The sequence below is a fragment of the Glycine soja genome, chromosome 5, assembly GCF_004193775.1.
Source record: "Glycine soja cultivar W05 chromosome 5, ASM419377v2, whole genome shotgun sequence".
Classification (NCBI taxonomy): domain Eukaryota; kingdom Viridiplantae; phylum Streptophyta; class Magnoliopsida; order Fabales; family Fabaceae; genus Glycine; species Glycine soja.
The window spans coordinates 32,178,732-32,199,978 of NC_041006.1; the positions used below are offsets into that span (position 1 = coordinate 32,178,732).

Here is a 21,247-nt window from a genome sequence, read left to right on the forward strand (position 1 = left end):
TAAGCACGATTTCTAGCTTCTTTTAAGTTAGGAACTATTTTGCAACACTTATGCAAAAGATAGGGACTATTTTGAATTTTTCATTAAGTTAGGGACTAATATGCAACAGGGATACAAAGTCAGGGACTAAATTGCCTATTTATTCATTTTGTTATCATCAAATGACGTGACATCTTTTAGGAGACACGTCCACGTGTCATGCCATGTCACCCTTTAGTGCCACATTGGATAGTCCATGTGGCACTAAAATTGATTTCACTAACGGCGTTACTTTAAAATTTAACGGAATGACTATTTTGCAACACTTATGCAAAGATAGGGACTATTTTGAATTAAGTTAAGGACTAATATGCAAAATGAGTACAATCTCAGGGACTAAATTGCATATTCACTCTAGTCAAATGAGTTTATATGCTTCCCAGAATTTAATAAAATAAGCTTGTATACCAAATACATTTTGTAGTAGCTTGTTTTGGTCAAAGTACTAGTGTAGAAGGTATGATTTGGAACCTTATAGAATCTTGTAAGCAATATCTTGAATTTAGTCGCTAATTATGTGTTGTTAAAACTAGCTGAAAGCTTATAAGTTATAAGCTACAATACAAAAAACTAGAAACTTATAAGTACCTGATTTAAGTGTTAAGTAAGATTAACTAATAAGTTAGTTGATAAATAAAAAAAAAACATAAAATGATATATTTAAAACTTCTATTTGAATTTATTTTGTATAACTTATCATTTGAAAAAGTAGGACTTGTATTATAAAAAAATAGTAAAGATTTGGTTATTTTACTCATATTATTTAAAATCAAACTTTAATAAACTAATATTGTTTTAAATATTTTTTTCCTTTTTTTTGAAAAATATATTTAAATTAAAATTTTTAAAATCAATTTTTAATATTTAATTTTTTATTAGTAATATTATTTTAAAATAAAAAACAAAATTGTTTTTTCTTTACAATTTTTATTTATTTTTATCAACTTTTGTTTAGTGACCTAATAATTTAAATAAAACAAACAAACAATGTATTAATTCAGTAAAGTAAAATAGTTTAACATTAAATAAAAAACTGACATCTAGTGTTTGCAAAAATGTTTAAATTGGTAAATATGACATCTAGTGTTTGAATAAAAAGATAAATAAGAATTTCAAATAAGTTAATGAGGATAAATTAAGAAGAAAAGTTACTAGCTTATAAGATAACTTATTTTCTACAAGCTACTTTCATGTAGCATATGAAAGTAAGTTACTTAGAGTAATCTATGAAAAATATATTATTAAAATAAAGTCATGTATCAAATAAGGTAAGTCAAAGTAACTAACTTGTAAGCTGATCAAAAGAGGTTACGAGCTACTAAAATGTGTTAGTTTCACACGTTGTTGAGGAGAGAAAATTCAAATGAAAAAGGTTACGAGAGAGAGTAAAAAAAGTGAGAATATAAATAGAGTTATTCATTTTAAGGAAAAAAACAGTAAACTCTCTTAAACTTTACTTAGTTTACAAAATAAATACCCTAAACTTTAATTCTATCCTAATTAGTCCTTAAATTTCATCTCATTTGGAAATAGATACCATTAATTTTCATTTCATTCCAATTAATCCTTAATCTTTATTATTTTTGTAAATAAACACCTTAAAACTTAATTTCATTCCGATTCATCTTTAAAAGTTATCATTTTTTTATAAATTTTATTATTTTTAAATGTTTGAAAAAGTTACTTATGAAAATAAAATTAATAAATGATTGGGATTTAAAATAAATAAATATTTGAGATTTCTTTCTTCTTTGGTAGTAATATTGTTTTTGGTGAACTACAAAAGAGGTCAGAAATTAAACTACAAGACTCTAGGGAAAGAAACTTGAGTCATATCAGCTCTTACCACATCCACGATGAAATAAGGAGCTATTTTGTACACATGATAATTATCTTCACTCAAAAGAACATGCTTGGCCATCCTGTTAGCGGGTTGATTTAGTTCTATGTACATATGGTTCCATGTAACCTGTCCCATGTGGAGTGCAGTTCATGAATTGATCTAATGATTTTATAGCAAGGATGCAAAACAATAACCATTGGACAACAGTTTGACAACCAATTTGGAATTTAACCCAAACTTAATATAAAACACTATTTATTTTAAGAATTAATTAAAATGAAAGTGAATTTAAGGTGTTTATGAAAAACAAATAAAGTTTAAGGATCAATTGTGACAAAGTTCAAGTATAAGGTATTAATTTAAAAAGAGAATAAAACTTAAGGATCAATTAAAACAAAATAAAAATTTAAGGTATTTATTTACAAAAGAGGTAAAATTTAAGGAGGATAAATATTTTTTTCCTTCACTTTATATGTAAGAAGATTTATAAGTTATTTCATACGTTTGGAATCGATACACTGCAATTGCAATAATAGAAAAATATTTTTTCAATAAAAATTCATCAAATTAAAGTCAACTCATATCTTAGCTTTAATACTCGTTAGGTGTAATACTTTCTTTTATTCTTTTCAGACTTTACCAATTGAGGTTTATTTTTAAATTCCTACTCGTTTTGATATAAGTGGTAATAGATAATATGATTTTTATGTTGGAATGTTACTTGGGAGTTGTCACATTTGTTATATTTTTTTTAACTAAAGTTATAACTTTAGTTATTTTTTATTTCATTTAAGAATTTAAATTTCAATTTTTTTATATATTTACGACTTTGAATTGATAAATATTTCTTTTTACATTTAGGTCGTAATTTTTTTTATGTTATTTTAAAAAAAATTGATTTTTAAGTTATTTTTATAAAAATTGAAAATAATTTTATAATTTAATTATTTAATAAACAATTTTTTTTTGCTTTTATTTAATATTATATATATTTTTTACATGGTTTATATAATATTTTATATATTTTTTAATATTTTTTAATTTAATATATTTTACATATTTTTTTATTGAATATTTTATATTATTTCTTTTACTAATGTTAAGGAATTTGATTTGTTTTGCAAATAAAAAATAAATACAAAATACTTAAATTAAATAATGAAAAAAACCGTAATACATTAATATAAAATAAATAATACAAACTAAAGAGAAATATAATACATTAATTTAATAATGATTAATATTATTTTTACTTTTTATATTTATTTTTAATTTATATTGTTCATTTTATATTAATGTATTATGTTATTTTTATTTTAACAACAAATTTTATTATTAAATTATTATCTATTGTTAATATTAAATTTATTTATATTAATATAAAATAAATAATACAAATTAAAGAGAAACACAATACATTAATTTAATAATGACTAATATTATTTTTACTTTTTATATTTACTTTTAATTTATATTGTTCATTTTATATTAATGTATTATGTTATTTTTATTTTAACAACAAATTTTATTACTAAATTATTATCTATTATTAATATTAAATTCATTTATACAATAAAGTTAATATTATTTAATAAATTATAAGTTAATATTAGCAAAAAAGTATTTTAATATTTTCATTTAAATTTTAGTCAACATTATGTTGTCATTTTATGTTTCTCTTTAGTCTTTTTAAATTTAAGTATTTTATATTATTATTTCATTTACAAAACAAATAAAATTCCTTAACATTAATTAAAATAATATTAAATAAAAAATATTAAAAAAATATAAATATGTTAAATAAAATAATATTAAAAAATATATAAAATATTAAATAAAACCATATAAAAATATATGAAATATTAAATAAAACAAAAAAATAGCAATAAAATTAAAAAAATTATTTACAATTTAAAAAATAAAAAAATATTTACAATTTTTTATAAAAAATTAATTTAAAAAAGGAAAGATTAAAAAAAAATATTTACAATTTCAAAGTGGTAAATGTAAAAAAAAAATTACCGTTCCAAAAAGTTGTAAATGTAAAAAATTTAAAAAAGTCATAAATTAAAAAAAAAAACAAATCATAAGGGATGTTATAACTTTCCACACAAAAATAATAAATATTACAACTTATTTCAACAAAGATAATAATTCAAAAATAGCCATCAATTAGTAAATTAAAAAAAAAACTATCACACACAAACGGTATTAAAACTGTCATGTCTCACTACTCAAATTCGAACTCATATCCTTATGTAAGAGTCCGATCCTTATAATATAATGTTTAAAGTAATTATTATAAATATCAATTTTTAATTACATATCAAATTAAAGGTTAAATTGCAATTATGTTACCCCTATTTTACTTAATCTAAAATTTTAGTTTTTCTATATATATATATATATATTCTTCCTATTTTTTAAAATTAATTATTTTTTTAACCATCAACTTTCATGTTATTAATTGTTAATAAGAAAATATTTTTCCGGCGAATCATCGATGTGATACTATAATATTATTGAGTTTTTAATTAAGTTCTTAAATGATTTAAAAACATCATATTTAATAATTAATAATTTTTAATTAATTTTTTATTAAATAAAATTATTTACTCATCAAATTAATAATTAAACAAATTTAATAAAGATTTTAAGAGTAATTCAAATTTTTAAAGAATTTAAAATTATCTGATTTGTTGGAATTTTTTAGAAAGAAATTAAAATTACAATAATTTTTTTAAGAATTATTGTCTAATAACAAATTAGCATTAATATTATTCTTAAAATAATTATTATAAAAATTAAAAAATTTAATTGTGATGGAATGAATTTAACTGAATTTCTGATCTTCAATTTTAAAATATATCTTTGAAACGGAAAGTGTTTGGAAAAAAGAAAAGAAAGGGAGTGAATTGGTTTTCTACACCAAGCTTATGCTTCTTGAGGTTGTGCAACTGAAAAACCTATGCAATGGCGAAGAATTCAGTAACCGAGGAAGAATGTCAAGCCATGATTCACAAGAGTTTCCGAAGTATGTCATTTTTCTTTCTTACCTTTCCCTCCACCAATACTCTTACACATCTTATCAGGGTTTAGGGTTTTATCATACCCCACTATTTTTTCATTTTCAAAAAACTTTCTATCCCCCCCCCCCCCCCCCTTTTTTTTCTTACTGATGAAGTTTATCTTTAATTGCGTCTCGAAATTTTTGGGAAAAAATGTGAACTTTCAAGTTTCGCCTCTTGGAAGTGTTATTTCTCTCTGAGCAATTAGTGTTAGGAGAGACGAGGGGGAAAAAGAACTTCGTTTTCTGGGCTTTGTTCTGATTCACATTACTTTTATGGATTCATTATTCTCGTAAAGTTTATTTTAGAATTGGGATTTGAGATTTTTGGGTATTGCTGAAAATAATGATAATGATAATGCTTTCATTGCCATTGTAAGTGCAATTTTTCTCTGAGGAATCTGTTTTGAATGATGTTTTTTTTTAATGGGTGGGTTCATTTCAACTTTCTTTGACAGCTCCAATGGTGAGGTTTTTGAGGGAACGTTTAGAGAAAGCTGGGTGTGCTGTAGGAGACAATTTTTTCAAAGCTGTTACTTGCGACGAGGAAATGGCTGGTGCATATGTTCGCCGTGAAGGGGTACTGATTTCTTTGTTCTCTTTACTTCTCTTGTTTTGTCTTTTTATTCGAGTAAATTTTGAATTATGTTTTTCTATGGGAATATTATGTGTTAATTATGTTTAGCCTCCTGTTATGTTAGAATTATGCTTCTTCATGTACAATTGAGAAGCTGATTGAACTTTTGTTTCATGAAGAAAATAAGCTCTCAATTCTAATATTGCTTCCTTGTTTTTCTGGTTGAATTAGTATTTTGATCAATGCTTTTACACTGGTTGGATGATAAAGTTTGCAATTGGCTAGTATTCATTTCCTCCTGTTTTGGTGTGTTTGTCACTTTGTCCCACTCTCAGGTAAAAGTGTGCAGCAATTATGTACGAATTCAAGACGACGTCAACATGGTGGTAATTCGTGAGTTAATTCATGTGTTTGACGACTGTCGTAGTGCTAACTTGAATTGGTCTGATTGTGCTCACCAAGCTTGTACTGAGGTTCCTATCTTACCTTGTGTTCCTATTCAGATCATGTTGTTTTTTCACAACTTTTTACCCCCTAATTAATATTTCTTTATGATATTGTGGAACAGATACGAACTAATCATCTAAGTGGTTCTTGTCATTACAAGCGGGAATTACTAAAAGGTTTTCTGAAAATACGAGGGCATGGACAGGTTCACTTTTTTACTTCCCTCATTCATTAATACCAACCCATTTATTTTAGTTGAGTTTTTTCGTAGATTACACTTCGTAGCTTTTCATGGCTACTTTTTAATACACCTTATCTAGTTATAAATTGGAGGAAAAAAATATTATGGTTAACTACATTCCTCCTTCCACAGAAGCATTACTCTAATCTCAAAAGTTTTAAAATTGCTATTTGAGACATGGATTGGTAATATCAAGCATCTCACATACTTTTGCCAGTCTGCTAGTTTCTTGCATGTACACATGGAGGATTAGGAAGAGTACAATATTTAAACAACTAGCTATTGCACTTACATATTTTGAATCTGATCTTCAAATAAAAGGTTCACAGGAGTAATAAATTATAAAAATGAGGAATGTAGTCATTATCATTTTATTTGAAATAACAATTTTAATTGAAGTCTATGCCTATTGTCACCACCTCTAATGTCACTCTTGTAAGCAATTAGTGCATTATTAAAAGATTGAGATAAGGAAAAGTAAATCCTCAAGGTTGTTGATATCTAAATTATAGCAAACCGACATGACCACCCCTCTTGTTAGTTGAATTCTCTTAATCATATGCACTACCTATTTTGTTAGAAGGTTTTCTTTAGGGAGGTCAACAATCTGTTTAGATCTGATATATCATGCTTCACTGATAAGTATATCAGATATGATTTGATCAATACTGAGAATTAGGTTATAGGGTCAAGATAGAAAGCCAAAATCTCACAAAACAATTGAAGTCATCCATGTCAAATTTTTGAAGACTTGGCATAATTTTCTAGGAATGGTAATAGGTAGCTAGAATTTTGTCTGTTTGACAGAGATTAGTGCCAATGTCTTACTGTGTCGGTGGAATATAGAATTCAAATAGAGAGTAGACAACACCTATCCTTTTCCATTTTCTCATCCTTTTAACCACAGTATTGTTTTGTGATAGTTAGTGAATGTCATTGTCATCAGAGAAGATATAATTTTAGAGCTATCTTAAGTTTTAGATTGGATTAAACTTTGTCATGTATGCTTGTGATCCCAAATCCACAATATGGAATACTCTTCCATTTGTACTTAGGAGCCATACTTTGCTAACATGATTCATATGTTTTGTTGACACTATGGTTGTCGAATCAGATAAGAAAGAAGAGATGGAAAATTTAAGGTATAGGGAGTTAATCACCAGGAGGATTGGCTTGACATTAATGCCTATTTGGTAAAGAGGAGAGAAATAGGGTAGATGGAAATAAAAAGAGTGGAAATAGGGGAGAAATAAAGTGGAAAGTAAAGGTGTTTGTTGAAGAGAAATAGAAAAGAGATGCGGAGTGAGATAGAGAGATGGGTGGAAATAGGTGAGACATAGTACAGTGGGTCCCACCAATTTCAAAATTCTTTCTTCTCTAACTCTCACCTACCTAACACCACCAACTTATTTTCATCTCCACAATTATTTTCATCTTTTATACGAAACAAGCTGTAAACTTGAGAGAGGACATATAGTTTCTAGTAGTGTCCCTAGGTGCTTAAAAAATGGATTTTCCTTCAATTTGGATCAAAGGTAAGTTTGAAGGTTCAGTGTTGTATGATTAGTAGTGTTATCAATGGAGGATGGCAGACGATTAAAATTCTGCCATATAAACATGCCATTGCAGCCTATGGTGCCACTATAGCGGGTCTCCCTTCACAAATTGCCTTATGGTGGTTGGCAAAAGTTCCACCACGCCATGGCGTCCATGGCACCACCATTTAACAACATTGATGATTATGTGGTGGTTTGTCTCATTGGTGTGCTTTACTATAGCATAATCATTCTTATTGGTCCCCTATGGTCAAATGATGATGTACGATAAACATTGGTTAAGGAAGACTAGGGAATAAAATTTATGGAAACTCATCCCGTTTGCTCTATTCCTTGTCACATAATGATGCTGTGGCATTTCCAATTTTGTTGGATGCTAGCATGAGTTGCTAAATCTTTAATCCCCATCCTCCTGAATGTCCACTCTAGCTGATGAAGTTTAAAATCAAATAGTATATGGTACACAGTTTAGAAAATGAAACTTCAACCATTCTTTAATGCATTTGTCAATACAAACTGAAGCATGGTTTTCTTTGTTCATAGTTTTAATTTATGTAATAAAGTTGAATGGAAAATTGGTTTTATCTTTTTTCTCTCTCGCTTTAATATATATTTTCATTTATGGTGATTATATTTTTTTTTTATCAGCAAAGATAGATATTTATATATATGAAACTGAGTACCAGAGGTACTGAAATACATAGTTTTGGATGGCCGTGCAATTGGTTCCAAATCAGACTTAATAGAGTCTAGAGAGGAACCAAACAGGCTACTCCCTGCCATAAACTAGCCTATATGACTTAACTTTTTTAATACAAAAACCCTTCTCTAATATTGCTAGACCAGTGGTTAAAATGTATTGTAAAGTCCTTCTCCAAATTGGACAGCCAAGTCCACAATAGAAAGGATGCCTCGTCAATCAGTTTGTTGCTATCAAAGGAGTCATTGGAGAAGATGATCTTATTCCTCTGCTGCCAAATGGTCCATGTTACAGCTAGCCACCAGCACTTCCATCTAGTAATCCTTATCCCACCAATTGATATGGAACCATGTTGTAGGAAATGTTGCCTTGGTACTTTCGGAAAAGCTCCAGAGATGTTCAACCATGATGATGATTCCCACCAAATAGGGAGGATCTTGCTGCAATGAAAAAACAAGTGTCCTGCTTCCTCTTCCATATTTCCGCAAAACGGACAGCTCTTATCCGTGACCTCTATTTGTCGCCTGTGCAAATTTACTCTAGTAGGTAACCTATCCCTCAGTAGCCTTCAAGCAAATACAACAACTTTGATTGGCACCTTTAACTTCCACAGCTCCTCAAAAGCCCTATCCTGTATCCCCTCAACTTCTGCCCCCCTCATTAGGTTGTACGTGGACCGTGCCGTGTATTGCCCCCTTTGATCTTTCTTCCACACCCACTCATCCCTTCTATTTCTTTGAACTGTCTTCCTCTCGATATCTGTTAGGAAATTTGTAGCCATTGTTATCTCGTTGTCGAACAATGGCCTCCTCCATGATAAGTTCCATTCCCACTTCTCGTCCTTGTAACCGCCCATCTGCTGGATTAATTGGTTCTGTTGGCATGAAATTACGAACAATCTGGGGTACTTTGTTGCCAGTGAGGCTTCTCCATCTATCCACTCGTCTTCCCAGAATTTGATCCTATCTCCACTGTATCCCTTTTTTGAGCTCCTCTCCCTGTTGTGAAGTTTGAAAAACTATCTTTAGATCCCTCCACCACAATGACTCTTTGTTACTCCCATGTGCTTCATCCAGTCCCCTCCACCCACCATATTTGGACTGCAGTACCCTTGCCCACAACTGTCCTTCATGCTGAAATAGATGTCACCTCCACTTACCAAGTAGAGCAAGATTGAAAGTGTTTATATCCTTCATGCCCAGGCCCCCCGTTTCTTTTGGTAGGCAAGCTGTCTCCCATTTGATCCATGCAATCTTGTTTTTATCTGGACCTCCTCCCCATAGAAATCTGCGTTGCAAGCTGACTAACTTGTCCTCCACCTTCTTAGGTATCCTGAAAAAAGACAAAAAGTATATAGGAATAGAATTTAGGATTGACTGGATATGAGTCACTCTCCCCCCAAAGGACAGGTGTCTTTGCTTCCACTTAGTTAATGCCCTCTCACACTTTTTTATAATGGGATCCCACATCTGACCCCGCCTCGGATTTGTCCCAATAGGTATTCCTAGGTAGACAAAAGGAATGGACATCAAGTTACAATTCAACCAACTGGCTGCTTCAGACTTCCATAACTCCGGCACACCAAATTTATGGTGATTATATGACTATTACATCAAATCACTTTTTCTATGTTGCTTTATACTATAACAAGCTTGATATCTCTAAAGATTGTGTCATTCAAATTCAAAACCATAGTGGCCTTTTGGGCTGTAAATAATGGTAAAATTATTGACTACACAAATGAGAAAGACTAAAAGATAGCTTGCCCCGTTAATCTTTGCTTCATGTGCATTGTAACCTTCTCACTTTAAGAATGTGCAATTCATCCCATGAAATTTATTTATAGTACTTAATTTTTCTCCTAAGCCAACACCGTTAAAAGTACGTAGTAGTTCTGTGTGAACTATCTAAAATGACAATCCTGCCCTTTCTTGAATCCCTTCTTTTTCTCCATTGTTGGTGATCTTAGCTCTACATTTGATCACAAAGCTCCACCCAATTAAAGAATACCAGCATTGATTTTTATGGAGACTGTACATCCAGTCAACTACAATGCAAAATACTTGAGTCTCCTGCAGCTACATGGAAAAGTACTGCTTTTCTTTTATAACCTGTGAAATATCAGCTTACTGAAACTGAAGAGATCTCTGGTATTATAAGAAATTTTAGTTATATGTTAGTGTTCATATTGACATATGGAATAGTTAACAAGAAAAATAAGAATATTTTGGTCTTCATCATGCCAAAGGAAACTGGTAATTTGTTTTGGCTTCAATCCTATTCTTCATATGGTGGGCAGGGAAGGTTTAAAACTAATAGTTTGGAAAGTGGGAGCAGGTAAAGTGGTGTTCCATCCTATATTTGAAGTTTAGATTATGGTGGTTAATTGAATGGGTTATTAGCATAATTTGAAAATCTTGGTTGACTTGATTGTGGTTAGGTGTAGCTGTCCTAAATATGCCTTTCATGGACTGAGGTCCAAGCTGTAGGGTATGGATTATGACTCCCCTTCAATGCATATAACATGACCTGGACTGGGGTTTGGTACCTGTAAAAGGAACTTTAACACTTGAGTCAATAGTATTTTTAACTGAGTGACGGTGTGTAGCAAAAGCATAAAAGCGTATTTGATAATGTTGATGTTGGTGATATTTACAGGGGTCTGAGATGGGTTAGATTCTTTGGCACAGGAACCAAGGCCTCTAAAGGTAAATATTAACCTACTAAAGTAAGACACTTGTAGTTTTAAGTGGTGCACTATAGTGCCACTCATAGTTGTCAATAGCGGCCGCTATAGTGGCGGGGCAGAGCGGAGCAGCACCCATTCGCGACGGACACGTGTGTAGCGGCGCGATTTTGGGTCGCGGCTGGAGCAGCCGTTATCGCGGCGGAGCGTGGCAGAGCGGTGCGGGTTGCGGAGCTGTTTTTCGCCCCGCTACTTCGAAGCACTGGAGGTTTTGTTCTGTGTTGCTTCGTCTGCTTTGTTCTTCCAGAGAGAAAGAGGGAAGAGAGAGAGAGAGGGAGGGAGGGAGGGAGGGAGAGAGAGAGAGAGGGTTCTGTGTTGCGGAGCAGTTTTAATATACCATTAGGGGATTCAGGAAAAAAACATATATACCACTAGGGTTGGCTTACGTAGAGGCAAACAATATTAATATATAATAATAATGTTAATAATTAAATAATATAAAATAATATTAAATAAATATAATAATATCATAATTTTATAATATTAAAAACTTATGTATATATATATATTTATATTTTTGTTTTCGAACATATATATATATATTATTAATTATTTATATATTTATATTTCTGCTTTAAAGTTTAACATATCTAGTTAAATGGTAGCCAAACAATATTAATATATAATAATAATGTTAATAATTAAATAATATAGAAATAATATTAAATAAATATAATAATATCATAATTTTATAATATTAAAAACTTATATATATATATATATATATATATATATTTATATTTTTGTTTTCGAACATATATATTATTAATTATTTAACATATATAAAAAAAACATTAGAATAGCGGTCATCCCGCTATCCGCTATCCCACTTTTGGGGTCGGCTGCTCCGCTCCGCTATGCCAGTATTGACAACTATGGTGCCACTATAGCAGAATAGCGATGCGGAGCAGCCCCTACCTATTACAGGCTCTTTCGTAGCATAGCAGTATAGTGTATCAATCATAGTGGACCAAGTAACAGGTTGAATAGTGGTCTTAGTGACACTATATTGGCGCTATGTGTTTATTCCTAAAAAGCCCTCAGAACAGAGACATTAGGGCGGCTTAACTACCAATTTGGTTACCAAATTATTTTAAAAGGTTCAATTTGGTCCTCAAGTTTTTAAAAGATCCAGTTTGGTCCTCAATCTTTAAAAATACATCAATTTAGTCCTTTCTATTCAATTTAGTTGATGTCGTCATGATTACAAATTTCAACGGTTTTTTTGTTTACGAATAGTGACGATTTTTAACTGCTACTATATTTTTTATTATTTAAAAAAAATAAAACTTTCACCCCGAAGTGCATAGTCCCAATTTTCAAACACAAAAAACTCGTAAACACCCACCATATCTCTTTTTTCTTCCAAATCATGAAACAACCACATTCTAATATCATCACCCCGCCTCATTCATCCCCAAATTGCAACAGATCCCCAAATTCATCAAATAGATGGATCACTCATTCGCTTTGGTTATCAAAGAAAATCCCTAAATTGCAACAATGAAAAATAAATAAATGATCAAGGTTAAAAAAAAAAACAATAGAAAGATTCAAATCAGCTAGTCTATGCATCCAGAAGCTACAAAGCAGTAAGGCACCTTCAGAGGGAGTACGAAAGCCTGAGAATGGGAAAGAAGAAAGCGGTGCGAGGTCGAGAGAGAGTTACATATGCGATGGAGTAGGGAGGATGAGGGATTTCATTCTGATAGTGGTTTTCGCAAGATGGTGACTGAAGGAGGAGGAGGAGGCCATACACATGGTCGTATTTCTTAGTGTCTCCAAAGGCATAACCTGTCACGGCTACGATGGTGCAAAGAGGCACGATAAGATAAGGAGGAAGGAAAGGAGAGGGGCGAAGAGACCTTGGTGGAGGCCGGGAAGACATACCTGTCGGTGACAATGGAAGCTGTGTGGGTGCCGTTTATAGGTGTGAATAATGGAGGGGGTGGTGTAGGCAAGGTAATCATTTTATTTTTTTAAAATAATAATAAATATAGTGGAGGTTAAAAACTGCCACTAATCATAAAAGAAAACCACCAGCGTTTGCAATCCTAATGGCGTCAACTTAATCGGATGGAAAAGACTAAATTGGTGCATTTTAAAAAAAGTTTGAGGACCAAATTGAATCTTATAAAATTTTGAGGATCAAGTTGAATCTTTTAAAATAATTTGAGGACCAAATTGATAATTAAGTCACATTAGGACTTGGGGACCAAATTGATCCGCAAAATAGTGGCTATCCTACTATAGTGTTTTTGGGGCCTGCTGCTATCCGGGATTTAAAACATTGGACTCTATCACTTTACTCTGGGCTGAGGTACAGTGGTACACTATACTGTACCTAAGTGCATTATAGTAATATTGTTCCTAAGCGATGACATTAACTTCAGTCAACACCTAACATGGTGATTCACGCAAATGATAGAGTCGAAGGGGATTTCTTAAATTTTAGCCAATTTGGAATGGATTAGAAAACAGTAAAACGGGGGTAATTATTTTATAAAAAAGCCAAAAAATTGTGGAAGCATAACGTATAGTGCCATTAGACTGCTACTGCTTTTTCCTAATACTCAATATACCCTGTTCTTTCTTGGAGGGGGTGGGGGACACTAGGCTCTCTTCTGTTCATAAGCATGATGATTAAACTCAATAATGTTACATTTTTTCATTAAAAAGACTTTGATATGATTGACATCTAACGGGGACAAGGAGTTTATAAACCAATTTAACTTACAATTTTCTGTTTTCCGTAAAATTACATCTGCTATTATTCAGTTGCTACTGTCATGCATTTGCTTTAGTATATTTGGTATCCTAGTTTCTTGTTTTTTTTTTTTTTTTTTTTTTTTTTGCGGTAATTTGTTCTATACTGAATTAGTGTTATGGAACTTGAAGGAATGTGTCAAAAGAAAAGTTATGCAAGCCTTGTCTCAAAATCCCAATTGCTCTGGTTTGGCTGCCAAGGATGCTATGGAAGCTGTATGGGATGTTTGTTACAATGATACACAGCCCTTTGACAGAGCTCCTTAGAATCTGCGTGGTTTGATACTAACACATAGTATAGCCTCCATCGGTACTATTTTTTCTTTGCCGAACATTTTTGGTAGCCACTGGCTTAGAATAATGATGGCCCTTGTTGAGTACTACAACTGTGATTCAAATTGAATGCTTAATTTTTTGGGTGGAAATCTCACAAATTTTGTCTGTGGCAACTCTGCTGGGAAAATCATACCGTCTTCCTGTGCACATTTATTTTGCTGGCTATATTCTTCAATCAAAATATTATTTCAATTTGGGAGGCATGTCAATGGAGTGCCAATGCTACACAATTTGTCATCTGGGTTCTGGATATGAGTAATTCATTCATGATTTATGGTTTGAGGACCTCCATTTTCAGGGTTCTCCCAAGTATGTTGGGTGAATCCTGGTTTATTCTTTTATGTAGTTCCTTTTCTCGGACTAAATGTATGAAATTTGTTAGTAACTCAAGTGGAGCTTCTGTTGGTTTGAGGATTCAATCATAAAAGGTTGGCCAATAAGGTTCATCAGATTCCGAAAATCACATCAAACCAAAAGATAGAGGTCGAAAGTTAGATCCAAGAAAAAGAAATTAGCACAATGTATTTGGTTGCCTTTTTGTAATTGCATTAAACACAAACAGTAACGGCAGTTATGGAGAAAGTCATTTTCTTTTTCTTTTAAAGAACAATGTCAGCAAATATTTACTATCGTTTGAATTCGTTAGGAATCACAATTATGTGGGCGTTGGTCTTCTTTTAATGAGTTTCACACTTTCATTCATGATTTTGAAATCTTTGATAACTCCTAATAAATAGATAAATTGTAATAAAGTGCATTTTAAAAAGGATATTAGTATTACTATTAGAGTGTGTTTGATAAGCCACTATAGTAACTTGTAAGCTATTTTAAACTGTTAGTAGCAGACCAAGCGTTGTACGTAATAAGCTACGCCCTTGTTGAAACGTTTCACACATTTTTCCCTCCCATACCAGCTTTTGATGGAAGTGGAGTCCCATCCCTTTGAATAATGGGGGAAAATGTTTTATAGCATTCGAATTACAACTGAAAATGGGGTTTGTGCTAGTGTCTGTTTACTATCATTTTAACGTTTTTCTAAAAGAAATGGGATTGCACTTTTGAAAGATTTTAACTCATTTGAAGAATATTGTTTTCCAACATTAATTGTTTTTCTAGATAACAGTTTCCAAACATTAATTCTTTTAATATCAATCAATCTTTTTTACTTTATTTCTTTCAAAAATAATTTTACCAATATCTATGTAAATAAACCTTTTTTATATAAATCTAAAATTACAAATGTCTACATGCTTACATCACCAAGCACACTAAGAAACATTAGTGAGCTCTAGTGTGTCACTTGATGTGACAAAAAACGGTCACATCTATGTATTGAACATGTTCTTTATAAATTGTTATATTGAATCTAATTATTAAAGATTCACTTGTAATTAGATGATTTACAACTTTTCAAGTATTAAACTTAACAGTAATGAACACTTTATTGATCGGAAAATTCATTATTAGTTGATTTATAGCTCCATAATCAGCTGAAAAGGTGTGGGTGCTTGTTTATTCTGACAGTCCATAGCCAATTTTTCAACTACTTGTTATAAAATTTGTTGCCAATTGTCATGCTACCAATATAGAGCATACAATAAACAAGACTTCGTCATAAGAAAAATTCAATTTGGAGTGTATATATATATATATATATATATCGGTGAATTTGGAGTAGTTAGGATGCCACAAGTCGTTTAGTCATTCATCTAATTGTTCAACCATTTGTATTTTGGACTTCGTCTTCTGTGCTAGTGTCAACTGAATGAATATCTCAATTATGGATTTGAAACAAAAATTCACATGGCATGGAATGTTTTACCAGAACTTCAAACCTCAGTTCTCCAAATATCCGTGGCACCTGGATCTTGTGTAACAGTAGATACAATTGTCAAATAGTGAATATTTGCCAGATCATATACTTTTGAGTTGCATCATAGTTGTTTTTCTACTCCAAACTTATCTTTTATTGTTCATTGTTGAATTTGGTGATCTTCTTAATAGTTCCATTTCTAGTTTTCCAACAAATTTTACACGCCACGCAGTGTATTAAGTAATGGAAGCTAATGCCCATCAATCCGTTGCATTTAAATAGAGTTGCATGGCTTTGAAAAAATTATCCCAATATTTATTGCTCAACGGCTCGACCAACTTTGCGATGACGGATCAAGATTCAACTCATGTTAAAAAAAAAAAAACATATTATACATGTGGAGTCTATTTTTTTTTTTTTATTAAAAAAACGTGGAATCTCATAATTTACTTGTTCAATTTGTACTTATGTTAAAATTTGTTCACTTTTAAGCCTTCCTTAAATGTTTTCTATATCTGTTTACGCTTTTTTGATTCATTATTTCAGGCTTGAGACAACATTACATGTGGACAAGGACAGACCCAAAAGTGTATTAAAGGGGGGTCGAAATTTTTTTTTACACCACTATTTAAATATCTAATTTTTAATAAATAATAAGTTTAACAAAAAATATGCATTATTAATTTTATGTGTAAGACTAGATATATAATCTACTACTAGAAGAAAATTAAACAAATATAAACTAAAAAATTCTATTTTTCTTTATAAGTATTTTTTAATTTTATTTTTTCTTTTTATATATACATAAAAGATCCCAATCAAGGGAGGGAGGGAGGGAGCCAAGGCACTCTCTTGCCCCCCTTGGATCCATTAGTGCATGTAGATTCATATCCTGAAAAGGACATGGGTTCAAATCACATTGTCGATGTAAGAATTTTGTTGGTGGACGATCTACAAGAACCACTGTTTGATCGTTATGAGTCCTTAAGACTCATCATGTGGCAACCTCTACCTCACACATATATGTATTAATAATAAAAAAAATAAGAAATCATAATTAATTAAATTTTTTTAAAACACATTTAAATAAAAGCATTTCATAAGGGTAAAAAGCTCACATTCACTTCACTATTATCAAATAAAACTTGTCATAAACATTTTTGGCTTAAAACATCATGTAATTAAACAAAACTCATACTCCAATGTCACATCCTATCAGAGCATTGTGTCCTGACGTCATTCAACATAATGTTCCTTAAAACAATTCACCTAGTCATCTGCTCCCCCGAACATAAAGTTCAAGATCATCACAGGATCCAAACACAAACAACACACGGGGAGTGAATTATCACATTCCTAACCAATAAAGAAAAATAAGACAACATGTAGATATACATATCATATAAATGAAATACAACTTACCTAAACATAGCTCACGTCATTCCACCACTTTATCGCGTAACATCACATCACAATACAACACACTCATTCATTTTCACATCATTCACGTACTTAAGGATCAAAACACAATATTACTAAATCAATCAATATCGACTAATACACAAGCGTTATGCAACAAATACACCAATACTCAATCCTATATGCAATGTGATACCATGTTAGTGAAAAATCTCGTCGGACGCTTAGGAGTACATGACAAGACAAACCACACACTAGTAAGTTAGGTCACTCTCACTAGGTAAAATCATAGGAAGACTAGTCAGGGTCACGGTGTTTTGCGAGAATGCTCCAACCATGTAGGATCGACATAGGCTTTAAGGAGTACTCAAACTGGTTGTATTTACCCCCAAGGCCTACACTCTAAAGAGTCCTTCAGGGCCCCTCCCAACTGATTCAGGTCCAATCCAGAAAACATTTTAGCACGCAGACTCTATCTATGAATTTAACTGTACAAAACATACGACTCCTCAATTGTTCTCAAAATAATTTTATCTCGTTGCGCTTGTGATTAAATTTGTCGGGTCCCCACAGTGATTCCCATCACAATACTCGTCACCCTTAAAGAGTCTTATAGTCATGTGATTGTACGATTCATAACTCATAACTCAGTGCACGCAATATCACAATGCACATACATATTACAAGTCAATACATACTCAATTTATCACATACACTCGGTCTCAATCACAATGGTATAATCCCAATTTAACATGTTATCACACCTCATGAATCATATGCACTTTACCTATGAATTATGCAATACATACAACTACTCAATTGTTTTCAAAATCAGTTTACCTCATTGCACCTCAAAGTGATTAAACTCGTTGGGTTCCCATAGTGGATCCCATCACAATACTCCTCGCGCAAAAACTCATCGGTCTTAAAGGGTCTTACCATTGTGTGATTGCACATTTCATAGTTCACAACTCAATACACACATCTCAATACACATGTATTTCACCATTCATCACAAGTTCAATTTGTCACATACTCACAATTTGAATCATAATTTCATAATCTCAATATAACAATTTATACAAAAGGTTTCTCACAACATGGGGAGTAAAACCCCTCAAACAATTCCACACAATCATATTAAAATCAATGAATCAAAATCATAGGTCAGAAAAATGAAAATGTCAAAAGCACTCAAGTTTATCAACCAATTCACATCAGAACATCAATTGGTTCGTCAAACATGATAATATTGTATTTATAATCGTAAAGGAAAATTATAATTTAATAAACATCCCAAAATAAACCCCAATTTAATCCTCTAAGGATCCCTACACATATTTATTCTAACCCCAATTGCGATAAACTCATTATTTACCTTTAAGCGAGCTCGCGTGTGTAGTCCGACAGTGAAAGCGGCATCTCTAGCAGTTTCCTAAAATTTCTCAAGCTTTTCCTTTGTTTGTTCTATTAGGATTTCCAAGCGTTAAAGGGAAAGAGAAGAAATTGTAACCTCCATTTCATTGTCAAAGTGTGAGACTAATTTCTCTCTACAAAAACATTATTTCACAAATCCCAACGGTTAGAATGTGAGAAAATGGGTTCCAAAGATGGTGTCCAAATTTCTCGACGATCCAACGGTTGAAGAGTCAGGGATCGTAGTTTTACTGTGAAAGATTTTGGGTCTTTGCGGAAAAAGAGAAAGCTACAATGCGAAAAATATTTCTTTTACCCCAGATATTGTTTCAAAAATTCCAATGGTGAGAATGTTCAAAATAAGTTCTGAAATTAGTGCTCAAATTTCACGTCTATCCAACGGTTAACAAGTTCAGGATCGTTATTTTACTAAGATAGGTTTGTGTGTACGGGGAAAAAGAAAGGGTTTTTGGAGAGGAAGAAGGAAAAATGAAATTGAGAGGAAGAGGAAGTGTAAAGACATATCGTCATTCTCAAAATTGATCTAACGTGTCTCTATTTATAGCAGAATACTCTCAACCTATTATTTATTCTATTTTCTTTATTTTTATTATTTTATAAACAAGAACTCTATTTTATTTCCTATCAAATGAATAAATAAAATATTTTTTTATATTTTCCTTCAAACTATTATTTTAATTAATAAAAGTATTTTTTTATTTATTTAATTATAAAAATCTCATCATTTTTTTAAAACTATTTATTTTTTTAAAAATAAGTGTTACACATCATACCTAAACTTTTTAATTAAAAAGATTACATTGGAACAAATGAAAATAAAAAGGTAAAGAGAACAAGTAGCAATAAAGTATTGAGTAAATGTAGAGTTATGGCTTGTACAAGTGGGCACACAGGCATAGTACACTTACAGCGGAGGATGTGCATGAATGCAATTGGTAGTGATTAGGTTAGAAATGTCTATCTTGTTCAAAAAGTCCTCTTATAAATTTCCATTATGAATTATTTTATGTAGCTTCTCCTCTCTAAGTAGTAGTGTGTTTATTAATGCCCATTGCCAAGTACTCCCAACTCTATGTTATACTTACATTCTTCGCACGTGTTTGAAAAAAGAAAGGAAAAGGAAAAAAACTAAAGAAAAGGACATTGTGTGGATCTTGTCATGTGCACCACAAAAAGCTCATGCATTCAAGGCAATGTGAGAGAGTGGATATCAATGATGAGAGGTTGAGATAATTTGTAGAAGTTATAAATCAAAATTTAGGGTTATTTTTTAGGGGATTGTTATTACTACTACTTAATTTGCTATTGACACTATCCATGTAAGTGTTTTTTTTTTTTTTTCGTATTCCTGGATTGTTTCTCGGTAGGAAATAAAATGGAAACATGTTTTCGTTTTGCAAATGGGATAGAATAAACTAATGAATAACAAAATTGTTGTTCTGTGATTCCGTTGTTCATAGACCTTATTCTTCGATGTCATTTTCCCGCCCATGTTAAGATGTGAAAATCTCTTTAACAATGATTGACTTCATTTTTGAGAATTAAGTCCCCCAAGAATTACCTGTGTCCTTTATACCAGTAATAGATAACATCTCCCAATACACATGAATGGACGACAAAGGTATCGAGCCACTGATGTGGCTGTACCCAGCAAGTTCACATGCTCATGGTAGGCCATGAGTAATCCTGAGTGTGCAGCCAAACAGAACCACTACTAGAAAGAATAGTTTTAAAATCGTTACATTAACATTGGTTTTTGAAAAATTGATGTTGAGTTTCTCATGAATAACATCGGTTTTATTTAAAAATTAATGTTATTGGATCTTTTATAAAAAAGACCTGACACTCAAACCCTTTGTCTCTCTCACTCCCATTCTCGTTTTCTCACTCACTCTCCTCGCAGTTGTGAAACGACTCCTGGTCTCGCTCTCTCACTGTTGCTCTCAGTGTCACTCGAAGCTCTAAGCTCATCGTCGACACTGTCACTCTCACTCTCGATTAGCATTCTCTTGAAGTCCTATTAGTATTAGAAAGCTTAACTTGATGCATGAAACTCGAGAGAGTGAAAACAAGGTAGAAATAGAAAATATTTCAATAAAACTAGATATCGAGTTACACAATATATACCTAGCCTAATGCTTATATTTATACTTCTGGTTCTTTTTCATCTGCTTATTGCACGGTTTGTTTGAGTGGTGTGGACAGTGAACTTGGCATGCAGTGTTGTTGTTAATTATTTGGTTCTTAATTTCTGTGATTT

At 31.6% G+C, this 21,247-nt stretch overlaps 1 protein-coding gene across 1 annotated transcript; it reads left to right on the plus strand.

The window, feature by feature from the left end:
• The first annotated feature begins 4,777 nt into the window (after nt 1–4,777).
• LOC114412544 (mitochondrial inner membrane protease ATP23-like) lies at nt 4,778–14,949 on the plus strand. The gene is made up of 5 exons (XM_028376473.1): nt 4,778–4,916; nt 5,408–5,529; nt 5,862–5,999; nt 6,095–6,178; nt 14,115–14,949. The coding sequence occupies exons 1-5, from the start codon at nt 4,856–4,858 to the stop codon at nt 14,247–14,249; spliced, it is 540 nt and encodes a 179-aa protein (XP_028232274.1). The 5' UTR covers nt 4,778–4,855; the 3' UTR covers nt 14,250–14,949.
• The last annotated feature ends 6,298 nt before the right edge of the window (nt 14,950–21,247 follow it).